Raw genomic sequence first — 21,007 nt, 5'->3', positions numbered from 1 at the left:
TTCTAATTTTGCGAAAAAGCTTTCTGCAAACGATGTTTCACGGATCGCAAAAATCGATGAAAAGAGATTATGTAAAAGGTAAGTATCAAACAGCCTAAGAGGATATCAAAGTGACTGGAAGCTTACCAGTTCTCGAGGAATTACTCTTTTCTTTCTCTTTGGCAGCAACTCTCCCCCTTAAAGGTCTCTCTCAAAGGTTTCTTTGGTGGCACCGAAATCTTGCCCGACATCCTGCCATTTAGGCGTGTCCTCGAACCTCCTTTCTTCCGAACTTCCTTTCAACCGTGAAAGCACAAAGTTCCTCTCCCTAACAAGCTCAAATACCACGCGCGTACCAGTTTATAAACCGCTGCGTTAAAAGGATCTTCCCACTGTCCTATAATTCACTTTGCCGTGTTTCTCGCGATTACGTCGATCGGCGTACGAAGCGGACAATTTTTGAATCACCTACTTGCTCGATGGAGAAACTCGATCTTTGGATGCTTCTCGATCAAACTGACAAGTTTTTCGGTTTTCAAGCACTCGAACGTTCGAATTATCAGATTATCAAATTTGTGATTTTCAAATTGTTTAATCCTCGAAGTTCCAAACTTTCAGAGCCTGAAATACCTAAGGAGTAAAATCTTTCTTTTTAGTCCAACTGCAAACTCGCAACTACGTTAGATCGTTACCCTAATCGAGTAAAATATTAAGAACGTTATATCCTTCGTGCTCTTTTATTGAAAATCGGCGCCGAAACAGCTTATCGTCATTAAGGCGTCAGTAGAACAAGAGCGTGTAACCAGGCCGCGATCCGATATCTCGCTCGTGTTTTATTTAACGTAGCCCGATTTTCATCCTTTCTCGACGGATTACCGTATTTTTCTGCCGACGACGTCTGGATAGCGGCGACGTAGCACAGCAACAGGCGGCAACAAGCTGCACCAGAGTTTCTTCACGGCCGTATACGTGCCGCATTTTTGGCGTGTTAACGGGAGCGAGCGTCCTTCGATTCCGCAAACTTCGCCTCTAACTTCTTCTTTTATTCCTTTTTCGATAGGAAGAAAACTCTGCTGTACTTTCTCTTATATCCTTGTTTTCGAGGGAGAAAAATCGTTTCTTTAAAAATTTGCTGGGCATATTGGAAGAACATAAAGCGACAGAATAAACCATACAGAGAGTTTGAAAGGAAACTTGAAATATCTATCGGAGAATTCGAAACAAGCTGTAAAAGAAAGTTCTTAATTCTTCCTCCCCGCTTATATTTTCTCCTATCAACGATTGAATTTTTCGAATCGCATGATCTCGATTATCCATCTCCAGAATCGCGATACTATAAACATATCATCTCGTTTTATGCTCAAACCATGAATACGCAAATTTCCGCTTCTTTAGCGAAGAAATGGGCCGAATGTCCTTTCGTTTAAAAGGATTCGTCATCCGCATACTGAATCGTTTTCGACCAGCAGTCTTAAGTAATTTTCTATTTTTTCCATACATTTCTTTGAATCTCTCCTAACACGTAACGATAAAAACTATCGGATGATATTCCGGAAACTTGGAAGAGTATTAGGCAATTTTGGGGAGATATTTTAAAATACAAAAACCTAGAAAAAACCGCATGGACTTGAACGATCCGGTACGTAAACGATATCGGCAAAACTAGAGTTTCAGATGGCGAGTTAATTGGAAATTTCTATGATTTATCGAATCACAGATGCATCGTATCGGCATAAAAATGAGAGATATATTACGGTATACAACGATCACGAAGATCAATCGACGACTTACGTTAAGCAAACAAACGGAGTAATTTTTCTCAGAGCAGGAACTCCATATATCCTTTGATCACGGTGTTTTACTAATTTTGACGTAATTGCTCCAAGGGAAATAGTGGGCGCGGAGTGGATAATTTACCGTCGGTTGTTTGTTTTACTTTTTTTTTTTTTTTTCAATGTCGGAGGAAGTTTGCTACGGCGCCGGTTCACAAGATCCACTCGAAATTAATTGCTCAAGGTAGCGCTTAGAGTCTTAACCGAGACCACTCCGTCTGCCTGGGAACACTTTGTTAATCCGCCATTAATCTACGTAGAACGCGTACGCCGAAACTCCAAATAAATTCACGTGGCTCCTGTCCAACTCCATTCTATCGTTCTCCCCTGTTTGTCTCGCGCAATACATTTGTGACTCGAGCGATTTAAATCAACTAACTTCCCCCAAGAAAATTTATGTATTATTTTTCCTTGTTTCTTCTTCTTTATAGGTACGAGCAACAAGAAAAAGGATGGAAGACTTTGCGAGCTTATGTAATTAAATAACGTTACACGGTACCGTATTTATTTCTTCGTTTAGATTTCTAGCAGTACCTTGCATTAGTAAGAGCAGAGTATCTGAAGATTTTTCCAACTACGTATATAGCGATTGCACGTTTCTTACTCTTTTCGGTACTATAAGCTTACAAACTGTAGATTCTTTTTCTACAATGCTCTGTATATTTCTCATCGGTGGAGTAACTTTTTCGTTGCAGAGAGTTTAAGTTTGTGGAAAGTTAAACACGCGCAGTAACCGAGGGCTCCTCTCCAAGTTAAATACCTGAACCTACGTATATCCTCGAAAACTGTTCTGTTTGAGCACCCTTGGTGCTCAGTCAGCGTCAGCGGCACTCGTCAGAAATTCACCACGTCGATTTAGCATTAGAACTTCATTGTACTTGCCTCGAGAAACCGTGATTCGAAATACGTCTTTCGATACGACCGACGTGCACAGAATCGTACAAACATCTTGCCGATTCTAACTTAATTCTCGTTTCGACCCTTTCACCATTGACAGTATCTCTAAAAGAATGCAATTTCTTATTGCAGATATACAGGGTGGTTGGTAACTGGCGGTACAAACGGAAAGGGGGTGATTCTAGGCGAAAAAAGAAGTCGAAAATATAGAATAACAATTTTTCGTTTGAAGCTTTGTTTTCGAGAAAATCGACTTTGAATTTTCGCTCGGTACGCGTGCGGTACGTTATAACGGATCTCACTGTAGATCGTTGTCTCGATGGAAAAATGAAAAAAAAAAGGATATTGTTATTCTACATTTTCGACTTCTTTTTTCGCGTAGAATCATCCCCTTTCCGCTTGTACCACCAGTTACCAACCACCCTGTATATCCCGTTTTCAGATCGAAATATATCATAGTCCATAGTATCGTATCGTTAGAAAGGAAAATCCTTTCCAAGAGAGTTAACTTCCACGCTCACCGTTAAAACGTTACATAAATACGGAAAGATTCGGGGGAGGATAATTAAAGATAGTAAGAAAGAAGAGAGAAGGAAGAAGTATATCCACCGAAAGAAGCAAAAAAAAAAGTAGTACAAACTGGAGTGACTTGGTCTGATCGGGGCGAATCTCCCTGAACGAGGTTCCTGGATGATGGAACGATGGTACAACGTGGAATTTCAAAAGCGGCAAGGTTCACGGCCGTTTATTTCGTTAATGACGACTGGCCGTTGTGGATTAATGAGGACGTGGCCCGTCACGGCGCCAGGATGCTCTCTCTCCGCTCGTCGATATTCCACGAGAAACGACCGAGATGCCCTGGCGAGCGGATGAAATATAGCGCTCGGTTTCGCGTCTACCGAAATTTCGACGGCTAAGGAGCTGGCATCATCCGTGCTCCGATGTTTGAAAATAGACAGAGCACGAGCTGCCTCGTACATTAACGTCTCTGTGTTTCACCGTTTCCTTTTCTTTTCCTTGTAGTACTACTAGTTACGTAATTCTCGGAACAAAATTGTCAGAGCAAAAGCGAAAAACGAAGATTTGGAAGTTTCACCAAGTCGTTACCTTTTTTGCTTGCAAAGTGTATGATCGAGTCGGTGAATCTCTTTCTGTTCTTTTCTTTCGTTCGTTTTTTAAACAGTTGATAGGGCTGTCAAGTGGCTTACCTTTTTCAAGTCCTTGCTGGCGTCGGCTTCCTCCGCCTTCCGCTTCTCAGAGATCTTCGGAGTCGGGACGGCGATCGTCGCTTCCCGCAGAGGCTTCAAGTCGACCTGAAATAGACAAGCAAATGTTCTTGGTTAATTAAAGCGAGATCTTTTTCACTGATTTGAAACGACATAAAGAATGTTGAAGCACTTAAGGTGATATATATATATATCGTTGTTCCATGGATTTAAAATATCGTTGGTTTAACAACGAGCGTTGAAAATAAAAAAGGATCGCAGAAGACAATTAATTAACGAGAACAGAATATCTCGTAGAAAGATGACACAAGGATCGTAAGAAGCGTGACCATTTTTTCACGCAGTACATGTATAAAAATGAAATATTTGACAAGATTATCGGCCGGCAAGCGTCCGATTCGTCAAAGAGGACAGTAGGAAGGTTAAACAGGACCCGTGACAAGAACAAGGCTGTAATCGCGTTAGAACGAAGCCACGGGTGTGTCATCAACCAACATGTCGACTACATTTTCACCGAATCGGCCATTAGGCTCCGGTCGAATTACCAACCGCTAAACCGACTCTCGTCTCTCTATTTGGCCGCGTCGTTAACGAGAAATTAGCGTGTGCGGCAGCACGCCTGAAGTTGGGACGAGTTAAAGCGATTAGCATAAATCGATGCGTTCGAAACCTTCGGCCGTGGCCGTATTAGGCACGCACAATGGCCGATCGTGTCTCGAGAATCGTCGCGGAACAGAGATTCTATTCGCTTGAAAGGATTTCGGTGTATCTGGGTTATTGCACGCTCGGCACTGTGTCAAGAATCGACGGAGAATCTGATGGAAATATAGATCTGCTTCTTTTACGGAGGAGGATAGAACGTAAAAAGCGAAGATGTCATTGCTCGAGATAATAGGTTTTCGTAACAGATATTTGCTTTCTGTACAAATCGAATACTACTGTTTGCGATTCTTTTGCTATTAAATTTACGAGTTTACTAATTACGTGTTTAACATGTTACAATATATCTGCAAACTATACGGAATGTCGCGTAAAACGGTGATTCCACGTTAAAAATGTAAACACCTGTACTAATTCGATCGATTAAACGATCGTTATCGAATGATTATAAAACAGCGTGTCACGTCTCCGTTTTAGCCACCGATGCTTTACACCAGTTTCAGAGAAAAACTTCGACAAACGAATCTTCGAAAATTATTTCGTAAACCGATGTTTCTCGTCGGTTTCGCGTAATATCGACGTCCATCGCTATTTAAGCGCCGAGTACAGGCTATAGCTTTTCCATAGCCGTAATTTTGTTGGCAGTAGACTGGACGGCGATGATCAGCCAGTGTACTGGCGCAACGAGTCCGATCGTTTCGTGCAGCGGTATCGTGTTTACATCCAATCAAGTTAATTTCTGGCCACGCAGATCACAGGATTTTACCGTGTTATTACCAGCGCGAGTCGTGCATCGATGACTCCTCCGTTAACCGATGCTTTCCTTTTGCCCGATTAAAGCGATGCAATTGCACCGACTGATCGTTTTCTGCTCCCATTCGGTCGCCGGGTCGCGGTTACTGCCGTTTCTCTGCGTTTTACGTTGCGTGTTCCAACACGAGTTCACACGGGTAAAGCTTTTCCATTAGCGAAGATTATTCCGCATATACTGCCACGATATATGCTAATTGCATTGTATGCCCGAAGATATAAGTCGCATAAAAATAGTTCGTATAAATCGACGAAATTTTGTACAAAACAAAAGGTGCGATCGAGACTAGAAACGCTGTTCCAAACGCTGTATCTTCTACTCGATGTTATAACAAGCGATATTTTTAAAGTTACCGAGAGAACGAAGCGATTCAGCTTCAAAACCGGATAAAAGGATAACTTGAGTAAAAATTGTAAAATCTCCGGCAAAGAATAATCCGATTTATCGTATTCTGCCTGTGTAGCTCTCAAATGAAATCCAATTAACGTGTACCAAGAAATTCTTCGTGCGTTCAAACCCTTTAAATTCGGAGCTATGCGAGTCCACGCATAAACCTACAAGCAAAAACCTGCTGACCCAGCGATCTCAGCGACGATGGTCGATTTCTTAATTCCGAGAGATCGCAAGGTTCGGTCTGTCCACGTAACTAATTTACGATGGACGAAGACCTCTTTTGAGAAGTTGCACGGTCTCGCGAATGGCGTAATTACGTGTCGAAGTTTTAATGGTGCGTTAAGGTTCCTCTCGGACGAGAATTACCCTCCGTCCCTCTCTCGGCACCGAAAAGATTAATGGATCGAAGATTTAACGGGCGAACGGGGTGATGGAGGGAAGATTAAGCAGTGGAAATTAACTCGAATATTAAACTGGAGGGAAAAGTGCGATTTCATTATTAGTCAGCGCAGCCCATCGATGGACGAGAAGGAAATTTCATCGAACTTTACATCCACGTTGGCAATTAAAGGCGTTTCCAAAGCTTTTTCAAGGCTATAGGCAAATTTTATGCATCGACGGTTATGGTTTAAGCCGAGATTCGAAGATTATGGGAAAACTTTCCCGCAGTTTGTTCCTTTCTTCGTTCGCCTTCTATTCTTATCATTCTCGTTTAGAGCAGATTTGGAAATGTTTTAAAAATAGTCTACTTGGTAGTTTAATCTAAACTATATACTCGATCCTCGAAAAAGCACGTTTGTCATAGAATCCAGAGTTTGAGGGATCAACGGGGCACGGAAATGCATTTTTAAAACGACAATTCCGAGATTTCATAAATTCATAGGTCCCAACAACCATCAGGGAGAAATCGTCGCGTCGTAATCAGAATGTTCATAATTAAACGTGTAATTTCGGAAATCCACGATATCGAGACTATAAAAAATTCTCTCAACGACAATTTCGAAGTTGGAAACTAAATCGAAATTTGTAAAAAGAAAACGTTCGGACGTTGAGGAGTCAAGTAGTTTAGAAGCAATCATTAACTACAACGAAGCGGAAAATATAGCGACGCGTCAAAGATCAGAAAGAAGAAATTCGCGATATCGAAACTAACGAGTCTTCTCTCTCGGCGGAAATCTCGAAATCCGAAAGTCGAATTTCGTCCTTCAGTCCTGGTTATACTTTACCGTAATCGATGTGAATTACGAGATCAGGCAGCTTATAAGCGATTATTTCTAGCGGTGGAAGAAGAAGAGAAAGGGAAAAAATAGGAAAATAAGGGAGGTCGTGAAACGGAAAGTAATAAAGTCGCGTAATTAACTTGCTTACGGGCCTATAATTCCTCCAGCCGTTTCATCCGAGACCCAACGATCCTGCTAAAAATTCACCTTACAACTGCTTATCCTTTCCGAATTACCACGGCCAGTTCGAAACACCGCCGTATTTTAGTCGTAGACTCTACCATCTTCCACTAAAAGTTCCTCGCTATCAGCCAATGATTCTTCAGAGGCACGTTGATGTATTCCGTTGCAACAGCGATGCAAACGAAGAAATTAATTGGGAATTTTAGTATTCGTCGATTAAGATACATTGTTTCTTTACAACCTAAATTATGACACGCTTATCTGTAATTAGGATTTTTATTCTAGAAAACGTGGATTTCAGTTTGACGAAAGTTTCGAATCGACGGTGCTTCAACTTCCGTCGAAGCAAGGGGGACTGTTCCAGAAAGTCAGAACGATCGATGTGAAGCATCTAAATCGGTGAAGAATCGCAGAGCTTTCACGATATTTTATACCATATCCAGTCACTCCATTTCACCCTTCGTAGTCGGAAATTTATTCGAAAACAAATTCTCCAATATGTAAATCCTTCAAAATGGCTTGTATAAAACAAATTTAACAAGAAGAATCCCTCGATATGAGAAAATTTATTCTGGAATAAAATCCAGCTAAATCATTCGTACCGATTTCTATGCTGCACATCGATATCGGTAAAATACATTGGATTAATTGTCTGATACTTTCGATAAAAGATAGAAAAGTGTTAAAAGAAATATAAAAATAGTCAGCCACATTAGTGTCGAAGGAGTAAGCCACTGTTCGTATCCTGTGTGTTTGTACGTGTGAATACATCTTCAGTTTCTTCGCAGAAAGACTGCGAATGAATAATACAGCAATAAGCTTCAAAAGCGGCGTTCTGATCGTGTGACCATCATTTTTCTCTTTCGTGAATCTTTACTGTCTTCCACTAAAGTAAAATGGGAATCGGTAAAATCAATATCTATGAGAGAAGAAATATTTACTCTCCGCTCTTTTGTCACGTGTACATTAACGATCGTTACGAATGATAAAATTACTACACAATCGCAACTTTTCCAATTTTATATCTACCGATTTCTTATTTGAGAAATGCGATCTTTCTTAAAGAAAATACTTATATACAGACTTTGCTAAACCTTTTTACATAACGACGATAGAAGCTTGTTTTATACGCGTATAAAAAGTCACCGATGAATACTTCTACTTCTTCGGAAACTTTTAATTTTGATACCAGAATATGGATACTCGTATAAGATTAAAGTCCCGGCCTAACTTTTAAGAAACGAAATAATTTCTCTCGGAGCAAATTGGTTAATTTAGTTTCTTTGCGTAAACCAAGAGATATTCGTTACAATATCCCGCGCTATTATTTCGTAACCAAACTCACGAAGAGAGTCGGTTCGTTGGCTGGGTGCGAATCAGGCTTTATGGTCGCTAGGGTCGCCCCTGACAACGCCCTTGCCTGCATTGCGGTGCCCCTCGGTTTCCAGCCTGCGTTATCCTGTCACCATAACGCCTGACAATGGGTCTAGAGAACGCTCGACGAAGGAACGTGAATCCTTTATATTCGCATGCACCTGCGTTACCCACCGTCTAATGATATCTGTTGCTTGGAAACCAGTCTCTAACCATGATCCGTCACCTTCACCCTTCACCCTCACCGCCATTTCTCTCCCTCTTTTTTTTTTTTGTACATTTTAAGGGTTCGTGCGAGACGTCGCACACCAACTCGTCATCTACCGGTGTCACTCGTCGCCACAAATCGACTTTTTGTTATTTTAGAAGACACGTCCTTCCTTTTTACTTTTTCCTTCCCTTTCTTCAAAATAACAACGTATTACTTTACATAATGTCAGATAGCGTATAGGTTTTGCGTAACGCGGTACTCGCAGTCCGGTTTCTGACTTGTGATTTATTCAAAGGAACGTTGTTTTCATGACGTTTCTGTTTAGAAGTACAACGGGAATGTAAATGCTGTTTTCCCGGATGAAAATTGCTTAGACGCCACACGTCGGTCTGATACACCTTTCCAGTTGTTTCGCTGTTTTATTGTTCATCGATGTTACGAAATATAGCGGTATTTTTTCGTGCTTCTTCGTTTATTTTTTTTTTCTTTTTAATGTAACAATGGTTTCATATGTTTTTTACTTGGTAAACCATAGAACGGTTCTTCCATAGAACGGTTCTTCGTTCTACTGACGAGAAAAACAGTGAGAAAATTGAGAAGGAAATCGTACAAAGATGAAATATTGATTTATCTTTGAATTATATTTAGATTACATCGTTTAATTTTCCTGAAGCACACGATATCGATCGAGGATTGAAGACAAGTAAGTAAAATAAAGCGAACGAAGGAGAGATTACGTCGTTCTTTGTCGAAACTGTAAAACGTAGAATATCCTCTTTGTTTCTTTTTCTTTTTTTTTTTTTTTCATTTTTAACGGAGCAATGGGAAATCGTCACGTTTTTTATATATGGAAGAATGTAAGGAATGATTCTGTTACAGACGATTCTCTTTCGCAACGAAGAAAGACGATGGAGCGAAGGAGATTGCTGCGAAGAAAATTGTTTCGCGTTCAGGCAGAGGGTTCGCCAGAAAACGAATGATTGTCGGATAGGGAATTTTAGATATCCTGTCAGGAGCGAAGTAACTCGCCTCTCCTAACAAAGGAGCACTCTACAAGCAGCCTATAATATAATCTCATTCGAAACGCGAAATCTCTCCCTCTTTTTCTTCTTTCGAGCGTCGGGCTAGACATCGTTTTACATAAAAAGTAATACGTTTACCTACGCAACGTGAAGTTTTTTTGAAAGACAACAAGAAATAGGAAAATATAACAAAATGTTGGATATTTAAACGGAAACTGTATCTCTAAAAAAAAAACTTACATTTTTCCCGGAATAATTCCATTCGATTCGAATATGTTGGAATTAGATGAAAAATATTATCAGTTTCGTTGTTACGTTGAGTCGCAGATTAATTTCACCTCGAAAAATATTCGATACAATAATAAAACAAATATTATTTAATAATAGAATAAAAATAATACAATATCATAAACTTGTATGACATACAACTTCTCATCTGCATATTTTTCATCGGAGAGGAGTTTTCATATTAAATAAAAATTTTATATCAATATTATATATAAATACGTATAATGTAAACCCTCTTATCTTATCTTATCTTATCTTATCCTATCAACTTTGATTCTCATGGTTTTTTGTCCTGGCTGGAAATGTAAAACCGTACGGACGAATGGAGCAAGTTGCGTCGCAGATCGTATTTCGTTAATTTAATCGCCGTACGATCGATTCGAGTGGTACTACCATTCATTACAGTTACGGAACTCGTGGAATTAGTTTGACTGGTTCGCGCGCTCTCCTCCACGCTCCTAAGATCGTACGAAAATTATGGAAATCGTGGCACAGAAACTTAATTAGCGAAATCTCTAGCAGTGAAATCGCCTCTTCTCAACGAAAAGAAGAAATGCAGCATAAACGGACGTAGAACGTATCTACAAATGTTCGTTCGTTTACAAAATTTTGTCAAAAATTTCTTGTTTGAAGAGGGCTCGTCACCGGAAAATATTGTATCAAACGTTTGACGTATCATCAATTACGATAAAAATAAAAAAAATACCAGTTAAATAAATTCGTTATACGAATCTCAGCGAAAAGCAAACCACAAAAATTGCTCGGGTTACACGCAGGGAAACATCCCTGTTTTCCCCGAGTTCGTCGACCCTCTGCCTCTCACCAACTTTCGATGCTCAATTTTCAAATGGGGAATACCGACGTGAAAAAGTCTGTCGATGTAGAAACAATATTTATCGATGCCGCTGATCGAACCATGATAATTAATAGCGTGGGTAAATTGCCATTTCGGTGGCTAGGTCGTGACGATTATTGCTCCTTGTTCGACAACGATTTATCATGTCGCCATGCAGGTGTCGCGCGGACGACACGTCGTTAATCTTGAAACTTCGTGAAAGGAAGACAAGCAAAAGTATAAATAATAATAATAATAAAAAAAGAAAAAAAAGAGTGTTGGAAATTGAAAAAAAAAATTGGAGATCGTTGGATTTATCGTCGATAGTCGTTACCGAGGCAAATATTAACTTTGGAAATTCCGCGGAAAGTCCCCCTTCCGGTGAGTTACGACTTTCGACCTGGTTTCCCTTCGAACCTCTCTCCAACTCTTCCGTTGTACGCTTCTGCCGACTTCGCGACTGAACGCTCCGGGTTTCTCGAAAATTATCCTCGTGGAATAATAAGTTTTTACGAGACGGTCAATGGGCTACGATTATCGAAAGAAGAGGGCCGAAACGGGCACACTCGCGTTCCACGGATGACCGAACAGGAAATGAAAACTCGAGGGCTCCTTTTCCCAACGACAGATCGGCTCCGTCTTTCATTGAAATTATAAATCGATGCTATTATAAATAACAACCATAGACGGTTCTCTGTTGCTCGATATCATAGATATGTATAACGATAAAAATAAGATTTCTTTGCTTTTCGGTCCTATGGTACCTGTTTGTTGGACCGTTTCGCGGGAAGACAGTTTCACACTATAACGCGTCAACGAGAGTCGTAAATTCTCGTTACGATACGATAATCGACGCCGCGAATCAGCCGACCTTCTATTTCGGTTAAGACAATACGGGTGGTTGAACGATCGTAGCATCGAATTAACGGATTAAGTATACTCCTTATTTCCAACGACTTTGAAGAATGCGAGTGATGCGAGTGATGCGTGTTCAACGAAGAGTTAATAGCAATTGAAGTGGCTTCTGCGACGGTGAGATTTATAAGGAACTAGCGATGGGTGCTGGTCGCCCCCCACCAACGGACGCTCGTGGGTGGAGGTGGTCTTCGGACGTTGTACATGGGAAAATCTGCTTTTCCCATGTTTCACCGGAATGAGCAATAACCCTAAGGAACTTCTCGACTTTAAGCGTGTTTGCAGCAATTAAGGGCCTTGACGGTAAAGCGAAATGCTAAATCTTACGACGGTTCCTTAGGATTATTGCGGGTCCGAGTAAGTATGTTTACACAGCTGGTGGCCAATTTGACCGATAAATGGATTATATCGGGTTGGCAACTAAGTGATTACGAATATTGTCATTAGGTGGTAAAAATCATTATGATAATGATATGCTAATGATTTTTACCACCTAATGACAATATTCGTAATCACTTAGTTGCCAAGCCAACAGTACACGGTAGGGTCACGGGACGTAACACCGTTGGAGAAAACAACAGAAAGTAATTTACAAACTTCTATATTAGCGATTTAAAACGTAATTATATAACTCGATATAAGCGTGTAACTCGATTAAAAATTCATTGAAAGAAATGAAAAATCATGCGAAGATTAACTATGTATTAGGTTGTCCGAAAAGTTTCTTTCGTTTCATAAGTGAAATAATAGATGCACAACATTTTTTATTCTGTATCCATTTTGCAGTAATAGAATAAAATGGATCAAACGTAATTCAATAAAATAATATGTCGGGTTTGTCGGGATTGGCGTTAGTCTTAGGGGCGCGTTGCGTATCTTCATTAGGACAAGCCATCGTAGTTGTTCAATGGGGTTTATATTTACAATTATATGCACAAGTGTTGATTTAACAGGGTTTAACAATTCAGCGTGGTAATTAGACTCTCTTATAGTAAAGACAATGTTCTTAGGTTCAAACGAATCCACGGTCAACGGGATAACTCTTTGTACAATTGGATATGTTTAGAACCTCAAAGTGACGTGAACTATGACGCACGGTATCTTTCTGATCGACTGACACGACGATGCGTGTAAACTCTGCAAGGTGATCGCAAGAATAAAAGACCGATACGATCACATTTGTCAGTTGCATATTGACCGGGGATATCGACAAAATTCCAGGCGCCGTTACCAGACAGACCCGCGTAGAACCGTCATTGCTCCTGCCCGGGGCTAGTTTGTTAATACAGCGTGTGTCCCTCGATATTGGTACTTCTACTGTTAAGTAAAACGTTCGTCCCGTGACCGTGGCTACGTTCGGCGACCAGTCGTGTCACCTCGAGCCCAAGCCTACTGTCACGAATCTCGGGCAAACATAATCAGATCGTATCACAACAACTACTTCCAAGTTCTATTATTTAAGTACAGCTATAATAAATAATTTAGACCAAAGTATTGGGGATCTTCCCAAAATTCCAAAAGAAAGGCCCGATGTTCCTACATCTCCGACAAATATAAAACAAAAAATGTTACGCGTCTACTACGTCATTATAAAACGAAAGGACTTCTCGGACTTAATACACGTACATACGTCGATCGGTAGGATAGATATACTTTTCTATCTCATCGTCAGACAATAGGAACAAGCTTCCTAACTTCTAGCTTGCGCATCGTTTAAGAGAACAACGAAAAGTAATATATAAACTTAAACTGAATTCTCAATCGTAAATCCTTTTCGTCCGTATACCGCGGGTTCAACCTCCAATTTCTCTCTATTCAAATACAATTTTTATCATCGATAAAGGACAATCGCGCATTGTGTCCCGTAAAAGTCGAAGAACTATCGGAATATCGGAAGAATGCTCAGGACGAAGCTAGGAGGATCGCTTCAGAGTCTCTATCGGCTTAAAAGCGAACCGGAGCTCGAGTTCTCGCAAGAAGCTGCCGTCGCCGCAAGAAATTTACGCTGCACTCCACGCTGTAAAGCAATAATTCAAATAATTCGCCCGTGAAAGGGGTAGGTACATGTTAGGGGTGGCACAGTGACAGAGTCGCGTCACGTAACAAGCTCGAGGAATTCATTAAGTATTCTTCGCTTTAACGGCGTAAAAGTGGAACGCTAATGGGCTAAAAGTTCATGCATCTTGTTGCATTATGTCTTACATCATAGGTCGCTTTTTTCTCGCGTTTCTTCCTTCGCTCTTAACGATTTTTGCAGTGGCGCGAGATCCTGTCAGGGGTACGAAAACAAAGGAAAAGCACTGTATTCGAGTAGGAACTTGAAGCAGCAGCTTGTCATCTTGAGATATTTATTTATTACCGAGGTGACATTTCTTTACATCGAAATATTAGTTTGCAGGCACTTTACGTGTATTTTACGGTTTGCAAAAGGTCTCCATTCGTTTCGATCTTCGATTTTTTTAAAAGCTTATTTCATTCTCGCGTGGAATCGATTATTTTGATCGTGTTAATTGAGATATTAATTTAACCAGATTTCGCTTCAAAAATCGCTGAACTCGATGAAATTATATCATAAAAATCTTCGAAGCAGAAAGAGCTTGAAACGTCGTAATTGTCTATACACTGAAAACCAATTAACGAGTCTATTACTTATTTATAAACCAATTATATACAAATTACGTACAAATTACAGAAAAAATAATTACCAACTGGTAGATTTAAAATGTACAGACAATAGGGAAAAATAAAAATCGTCGATCGTCAAGGAGAAGAAACGATCGGTTTTTCCAATTTTCTGCAGCGTCGTCAGCGATTTCTTTGTCGTTTGGCATGCCGACAGCAACTCACTGTCAACAGGCTGCCTGTCGAGGTATCGAAACGAGCGATTAGTCGAAATTCAATGGAGAGATTTCGAGGACGATGTGCCGCGACGAGAACCGTCGATCGCGTTAACGATCGATTTGTATTCCGCGGCGCTCTAAGCTTCCGGAACAATGGCAAACACGCGTCGTTGGAATTCTGGATGACTTCAATGGGCCCTTCCGACCGATTAGATTCGAATCGATCGGTCTCTCACAATTGCGGCTGATTATTTTTGTTTTCACCCAAACAAACGTCGTCATTTTTACTGCGAGAAGGAAGAAAAGGGGATGAAACTCGTAAAAAGCGCGAAACGCCTCTTCTTCGTTCGAATGGCTTTTATATTTCGCCGATCTTTTCACTGTGACCAGTAAAAAGGGATCCTTCGACATTGGACCACGCTTAATTCTTTCTGCTGTGATTTATCCGACATAAAAATTAATTCTCGGTATAGAAACTAACGTCTTCTCAAAAATCTACCATTTATTTATCGACGTTGCTTTCGGATCGATTCGGAGTTTGTAAAACGCGTTCTTGTCGAGTTTGAGCGGAGTCGTCGATTGTCAACTACTCGAGTTCTCGCGACGCAACAATTTCTCACATTGTTTTTTTACAATTCTAATACAGCCTCGCCGAAAACGATGGTACATTCCAGTTTCCAGTTCGCAACGAACATGTCAAAGAGAAAAAGTTGGATCGTAATTGGCAAAGGCAACTACCTTCGATTTCCAAGAGAGAGAAATAATAAATTCCTGGTAACTTTTCAAGCGAACAGAGGTCTGGTAAAAAATTTGAGAACCATGCGAATATTGGCCTGTCGAAGGGAATTAATTGCGTCGGGGCTCGATTTATATCGAACAGAGGTCAGGGAACGAGTCGTGAAAAAGTGGGGAAAAAACGACGAAACGATCTGTCGACTAGGTGTTTGCTACTCTGGCTGGTAAGCGATTGTTGTCGCAGCGGCGACAAATCGTTCCGTGCATTACGGACAAATTCGAGTGCATCTGGATAGAAGTTGAAATCCGAATAGACGAATCGACGTGAGTAGCGAGATCGGCGAATTTTGAAGAAGTACCGACGACCGTTGCGATTACACGTGATAGCAGATCATGTTTGTTTCGAGGAAAAAGTGGCGATTTCTGTGTAACTCTGTGTAAAAATACTCTCCAAAAATTCTTGTGCGTTTAATATCAAGATTTAAATTATGCACGTGCTATGGACGCAATTAGCATTAATTCTTAGCGTTGATCAATTAATTCTTATTTATTTTTATCTACGTGTGTTATTGCGTATCCTTTGTATCGTATCACGCATCGATAGTTCTACGTGGAGTGTCAAGGGTTGAAACCCTTGTTGGTTTCTAGTCTGCAGTTAGTCAAGTACATGCGTACTCGACGAACTTTCAAACTCGATTTTCATGAAACCCAAACCTCAGACGAACAAACTTTACTCTTTTTTTTTTTTGTTTTTTGTTTTCAACTAATATCTTGCGCGTGGAATAATATGCTATGGAAAAAATTACACGTTTTGTTATTTCGAAAGTTTAATAAAATCGAATAAATACAATTAAACGGTGAGATGTCACGCTGCAAATAGATATTATCGCTTGTATTGTAATTTAGCAACTGATCACGTTCTAAAATACGTAAAACACAAGTACACAGCTTTATCGCCATCGAAGAAAGTAATCGCACTCGACAGCGCTAAAAAAGCGCAAGGGTGACATCCGTATTCGTCGAGACTTCGCCGGGATATTTATATTCCCCATTTTCCAGTCCATTTCCGAACAACGTCACCGCGTACTCGTAAAAAGGACACTCGTCGGAAGTTCGTCGTTCCTCGGTATGTTTTACAAGCCCGTAACGCAAAATCCTTTCGCGTGAATTAACAACGAATAACAACAACAAGTACAACTACGATTACACCGGCAGACAGTCGACAGAGACACGAGAGAAAAGGTAACGGGTTTTAATCAAGTCTCCGATATTTCTCCATTAACGTGCAAATTTTGGATTATGTAAGATACGAGTTTCGATAAAGTTTTCGATTTCTTTGACAACCGCGTACGTATCTTGGTAAAGATACGGAACATTATTAAACGCCTCGACTTCCTTTGCTTGGATCGATGTAAAAGTACATGCTGCTGTCGCCGGTAAAAATCGATGGCACTTGTAATTGGTTCATGGTACGCGTTTCGACGGCGCGGCGGTTGCGAAAAATGACCGTGTGACAGGTTGAGGCCGAAATTGCGAAATTTTGAACCGGAAACTGGATCGCGTAGCGGTCTCGGCGAGTTACGAGCGCGGAATTAAAACCGTGTCTCTTCGAGCGGATTCCGTTTGCCAAAACGTCGTATAAACTTAGCAAAAAAAAAAAAAGGCAGAAAAGGTACAAAGAAAAGGAGGGAAAAAGCAAAGTTCCTCGGAGAGGGGAGAGGAGAGGGGGTTTCAACGATGAGAACTCGGACGGCAGACGGCATCGGCGAGGCATTTCCATTGCAAATAATAGTCGATAACGTTTTAAAACCGCGACGTCGTGTCGGTTAAAAATTTTCACGCGCCGCTGTTCGAAGAGAAAATTTAATCCCTCGTAAAAGATAAAACCCGGTGGAAAAGGGTGGAAGTGTTTGGGAGAAATAGCATACGATTTATCGCGCTCCTTTGAACGATTAAATATTCTCTAAAGGAGAAAAAAAAGAAGAAAAGAAGAGAACATATTAAAAGAGGGAGAAAGCAATGGGGGATGGGAAAACGAGCAGGAAAGAAGGCAAAAATCGTGGGGAGAAAGTAAGGCGGACTCCTGAGGGCAAAACGTCGGTCCCGATTACAATTTTCGGATATCGTGGATCTAAATCAATGAAACCAGATTTCCATCCATCCTGGTCGTGCCATCCGCGGGAAAATTTACGAAAAACAACACGCTGGAAAATTTAGAGCAGAGAAAAGGAACCATGCCACGTGTCGGGCAATAAATATCGATCGATACTGCTGAATACACGAAGGCTGCAACCCATAAAACATGCCTCGATACTTTTAACGGCGATCGGATTATTCTTGGTTTGCGTAGTGAAACAATCGTGCACAAAAGGGGAGAAAAAGGGTGGTTAGGAAAAAAGAAGAGGAAACAGCGGGGCAAATGGGTAGAGAGATAAGCGATCGTTCGAAACAGGCTTTTGTCGGAGTACGGCGACGAGAACGTCGGATTTACGACAAAACTTCGTTCAACGTGCGTCCTCTCGATAAAATACAACAACGACACACACAGTGAGAATTCCGAAGATCGTTAAGATCGAAATGCGCTTCAGGGTAAAAAGGCAAAAAAAAAAAAAAGGAAATGAGGGGGAAAATATTCTGTTTACCTATGGAACGCGGAATTTCTATTTCAAAATTCTGACGTGTAGCGGAGAAAAGCAGTTTCAAGCATTTTGCAAGACACAGATCCAATTACGTTCAATTCTGTTCTACATTTTTTATTTATTATCACCGAATATCATCGATGATTTTCATCGCCTAAGATACAGGCTTACGAATCGAAACGAAGTACACGTAATTCTGTATTTACGCCACTTCCATTTAACAAATTTTAGAAAAAGGTTCGATCGTCTTTTTACAGAATTCAATCTGACTCGACAAAGTTCACATTCTGTCTTTTTAAGAATGTCCATTTAAATTTAATCGTTTGCACTCGAAGCTTTCTTTCTTTTTTCTTCTTGTATTTGCACTTTAATTCTACGCTATGTTTTTTTTTCTCTGGAATTTAATTACTACAGCTGTCGTCTGCTGTTTTTATTTCATTCTCTACTTTATGGAAAGGTACAAAACCTACTTTATCCGGAATAAAGTGACGCCGTTGAGTTTCAGGAATTCCCCTCGGTGCATCGCGTTACGGGAAATTCACCTGAATTCTCTCTTCGATACATATATCGTCACTTTTTTCCTATTTTATGTTTTCTATGTTACAGCATACACTGTATATTTTGTTCATCGTTTTTGCGTACAGTTTTTTGGCAACTTATTTACAACAAACTACCAAACGACGTCAAAATTTAAATTTAATCTTAATTAGTAATACAATCAAAGCGGCATTGATCGTTCTAGTAAAAAAATGGAATATGAAAACACCTACGGCATTTCCAATTAATTTTCATAGTGAAAAAAGAGCAAAATATATGTACTCTACGTGTATTTTATTCGTCCCTTTCTATAATATTCTATTTGCCTAATTTTGCCTAATATCACGACACGAGCAATTCCGGCAAGAGGATCCGACCGATTCGCGAATTCGACCACGAGAAAAGCGTATTTTTTCGAAAATGTCTACCGACAGCGAGTTCTTTCGAGAAGCCAGTTTGGCCCTCGCTTAACGACGAATTCAGTTTAATCCGGGGAACCTGCCGTTAATTCGTCAAGCGTCCAAAAAGGAGAAAAAGACGGCGGCCAAAAGGAACGCAAACGAAGGTACGAAGACTAAAAAGAAACGGCACTGGTATTGTAGAGATTTATTCGCGCGGGATTACGGATTTATATGTGTACCAGGAACGCAACGAGTTAAGCGAGGAACGATATACATATTCATAAGAACGTACGAACGGAAGATGGACGATATAACAACGTGGACGGAGAAACGTAGAAACACATTGTCTTTGACAAGACGATACAAAATTTACGCATCTTTGTTAGAAATCGGTTAAAGTTTCCAGACACGCGGTATCTTTTTATGCGCGGTAGGGTAAGGTTAGGTCAGTCCGGAAAATAGGTGTGGCGTGGAAAAACGAAAAAGGTGGTTGAGCGAAAGAAATACAAGAAATAGAGGGTGGAGAGATATTAAGGAAAATAAGCGGAGAAGGCGGAACGTTGAAAAGGCAACGACTGAATGAAATTGAATAAAAGAGAAACGGAAAGGGAGATAAAAGTGGTGGCGTGAAAGGGTGATATAGAATACGGGAACAAGTGGAAGTGGTAAAAATAAGAAAAATTGAATAAACGGCCAACACACCAATATCTTTGATACGAGGGGAAAAATGACGAAAGAGAGAGCTTTTACATCGAGAAATGGAAGAAGGAAGACAGTAGAAATCAAAACTGTGTTTGCTCCATTGGTGGAGAGATGTTAAAATATCGAAGGTGCGTGGTGTGGAGAGAGACGCGGCATCGTGCGAAAAAGAGATAGACGACGATAAGAGAATTTGAGAAGACAAGCGTTAAGACCTGAAAATACGGCAACGAGTATCTGACGCGTGTCCCGACCACGGCAAATCTGTTCATCCTCCTGCGATCAATGAGACGTAGTATCGTTCCCTGGAAAATTTTCGAAAATATCGGTGACTGCTCCGTGCGGAATTTACTCTTAAAATCCGTTCAAGATTAGTTAAAATTCGTCCGCGATTCCTGTATTTGTAAATAATTAAGCTGGCGCGGGAAATGAAAAATGTTTTAATTAGACGGAGTAGGTTCGTTTTGCTAAGGAAAAAGAAATCCACGGTGCCGTAAAAGTTAACAACAAAGAAAACAAACAACTCGGAAAAGCCACTAAATACCAGCATAGAGGGATAAACCGGAATGATCCAACTAGAGAGCGCGGATAATAAAACGACAAGAGGAGAAGTACGAGATACCAGGGGGGCATGGCGAAACCAGGTGGACCAATTATAGAAAACCATAAATAAAGAAGGCGAGACGGAGGAATCGCCATGACTAAACGCGGATGGAAAAAGCGAAGAGGACGCAGCGAGGAAAATATGGGGAAAAATCGGCGCGCGTGAGGTACGAGACAGAGAAGGGTTGAGAGACGAAGAAAAGGAGAGGGTTTTCAAAACTAGAGAGAAAGAGAGAATGTGAAAAAGGGAGGAGGGAAAAGGAGAAAGACGACGCTGTTGAAGTCAGTTGCGCGGAACCGCCGACCGAGTAATTCCGCGTGGAGAGAGAAGCGGGCTCGACGGTGTCGTCGGCGTCCTACCCCGACGGAATTTGCGTCTGCAAGCACGGTAATATTTCAGAACATCGTTTGCACGGTAAATTACACGAGAATAATCAAAGGGACTTCCGTGGCTCGTCTTGGGAGACTCGCGAATGCCAACCACCGACAACTTCGGCCGGAAAGAGAGAACACGGTCGAAAAGGGGTTGTAGGGATGGGGGAGAGAGAGTTGTTTCAAGCGTGCACCGGGCTAAGTGCGGCATTGCCACTCTAATGGGAACGTGTACTATGTTCTGTGTTTCTTGACGTCATACGTGCACGGTTATTACTCCGTTTCCGCGAATGCCTCCTCTATTTTTTTACTTTTCCTCCCTCTTTATTGTTTTT

The 21,007-nt window shown here is 40.8% G+C and overlaps 1 protein-coding gene across 3 annotated transcripts in view; it reads right to left on the bottom strand.

The window, feature by feature from the left end:
* LOC117214005 (RNA pseudouridylate synthase domain-containing protein 2-like) overlaps window positions 1-21,007 on the bottom strand; it is a 174,840-nt gene that overhangs the window by 61,311 nt on the left and 92,522 nt on the right. For all 3 annotated transcript variants that reach the window (XM_033459794.1, XM_033459793.1, XM_033459792.1), the window contains one exon: window positions 3,917-4,021. In XM_033459794.1, the coding sequence (XP_033315685.1) occupies window positions 3,917-4,021 (105 nt within the window). The remainder of the gene's footprint in view (window positions 1-3,916; window positions 4,022-21,007) is intronic.

This window comes from Bombus bifarius, unplaced genomic scaffold (genome assembly GCF_011952205.1).
Source record: "Bombus bifarius isolate JDL3187 unplaced genomic scaffold, Bbif_JDL3187 scf7180000009145, whole genome shotgun sequence".
NCBI classification, from domain to species: Eukaryota; Metazoa; Arthropoda; class Insecta; order Hymenoptera; family Apidae; genus Bombus; species Bombus bifarius.
Note: the sequence above shows the minus strand (reverse complement) of the source record. Positions and strands in the feature narration are given on the sequence as shown.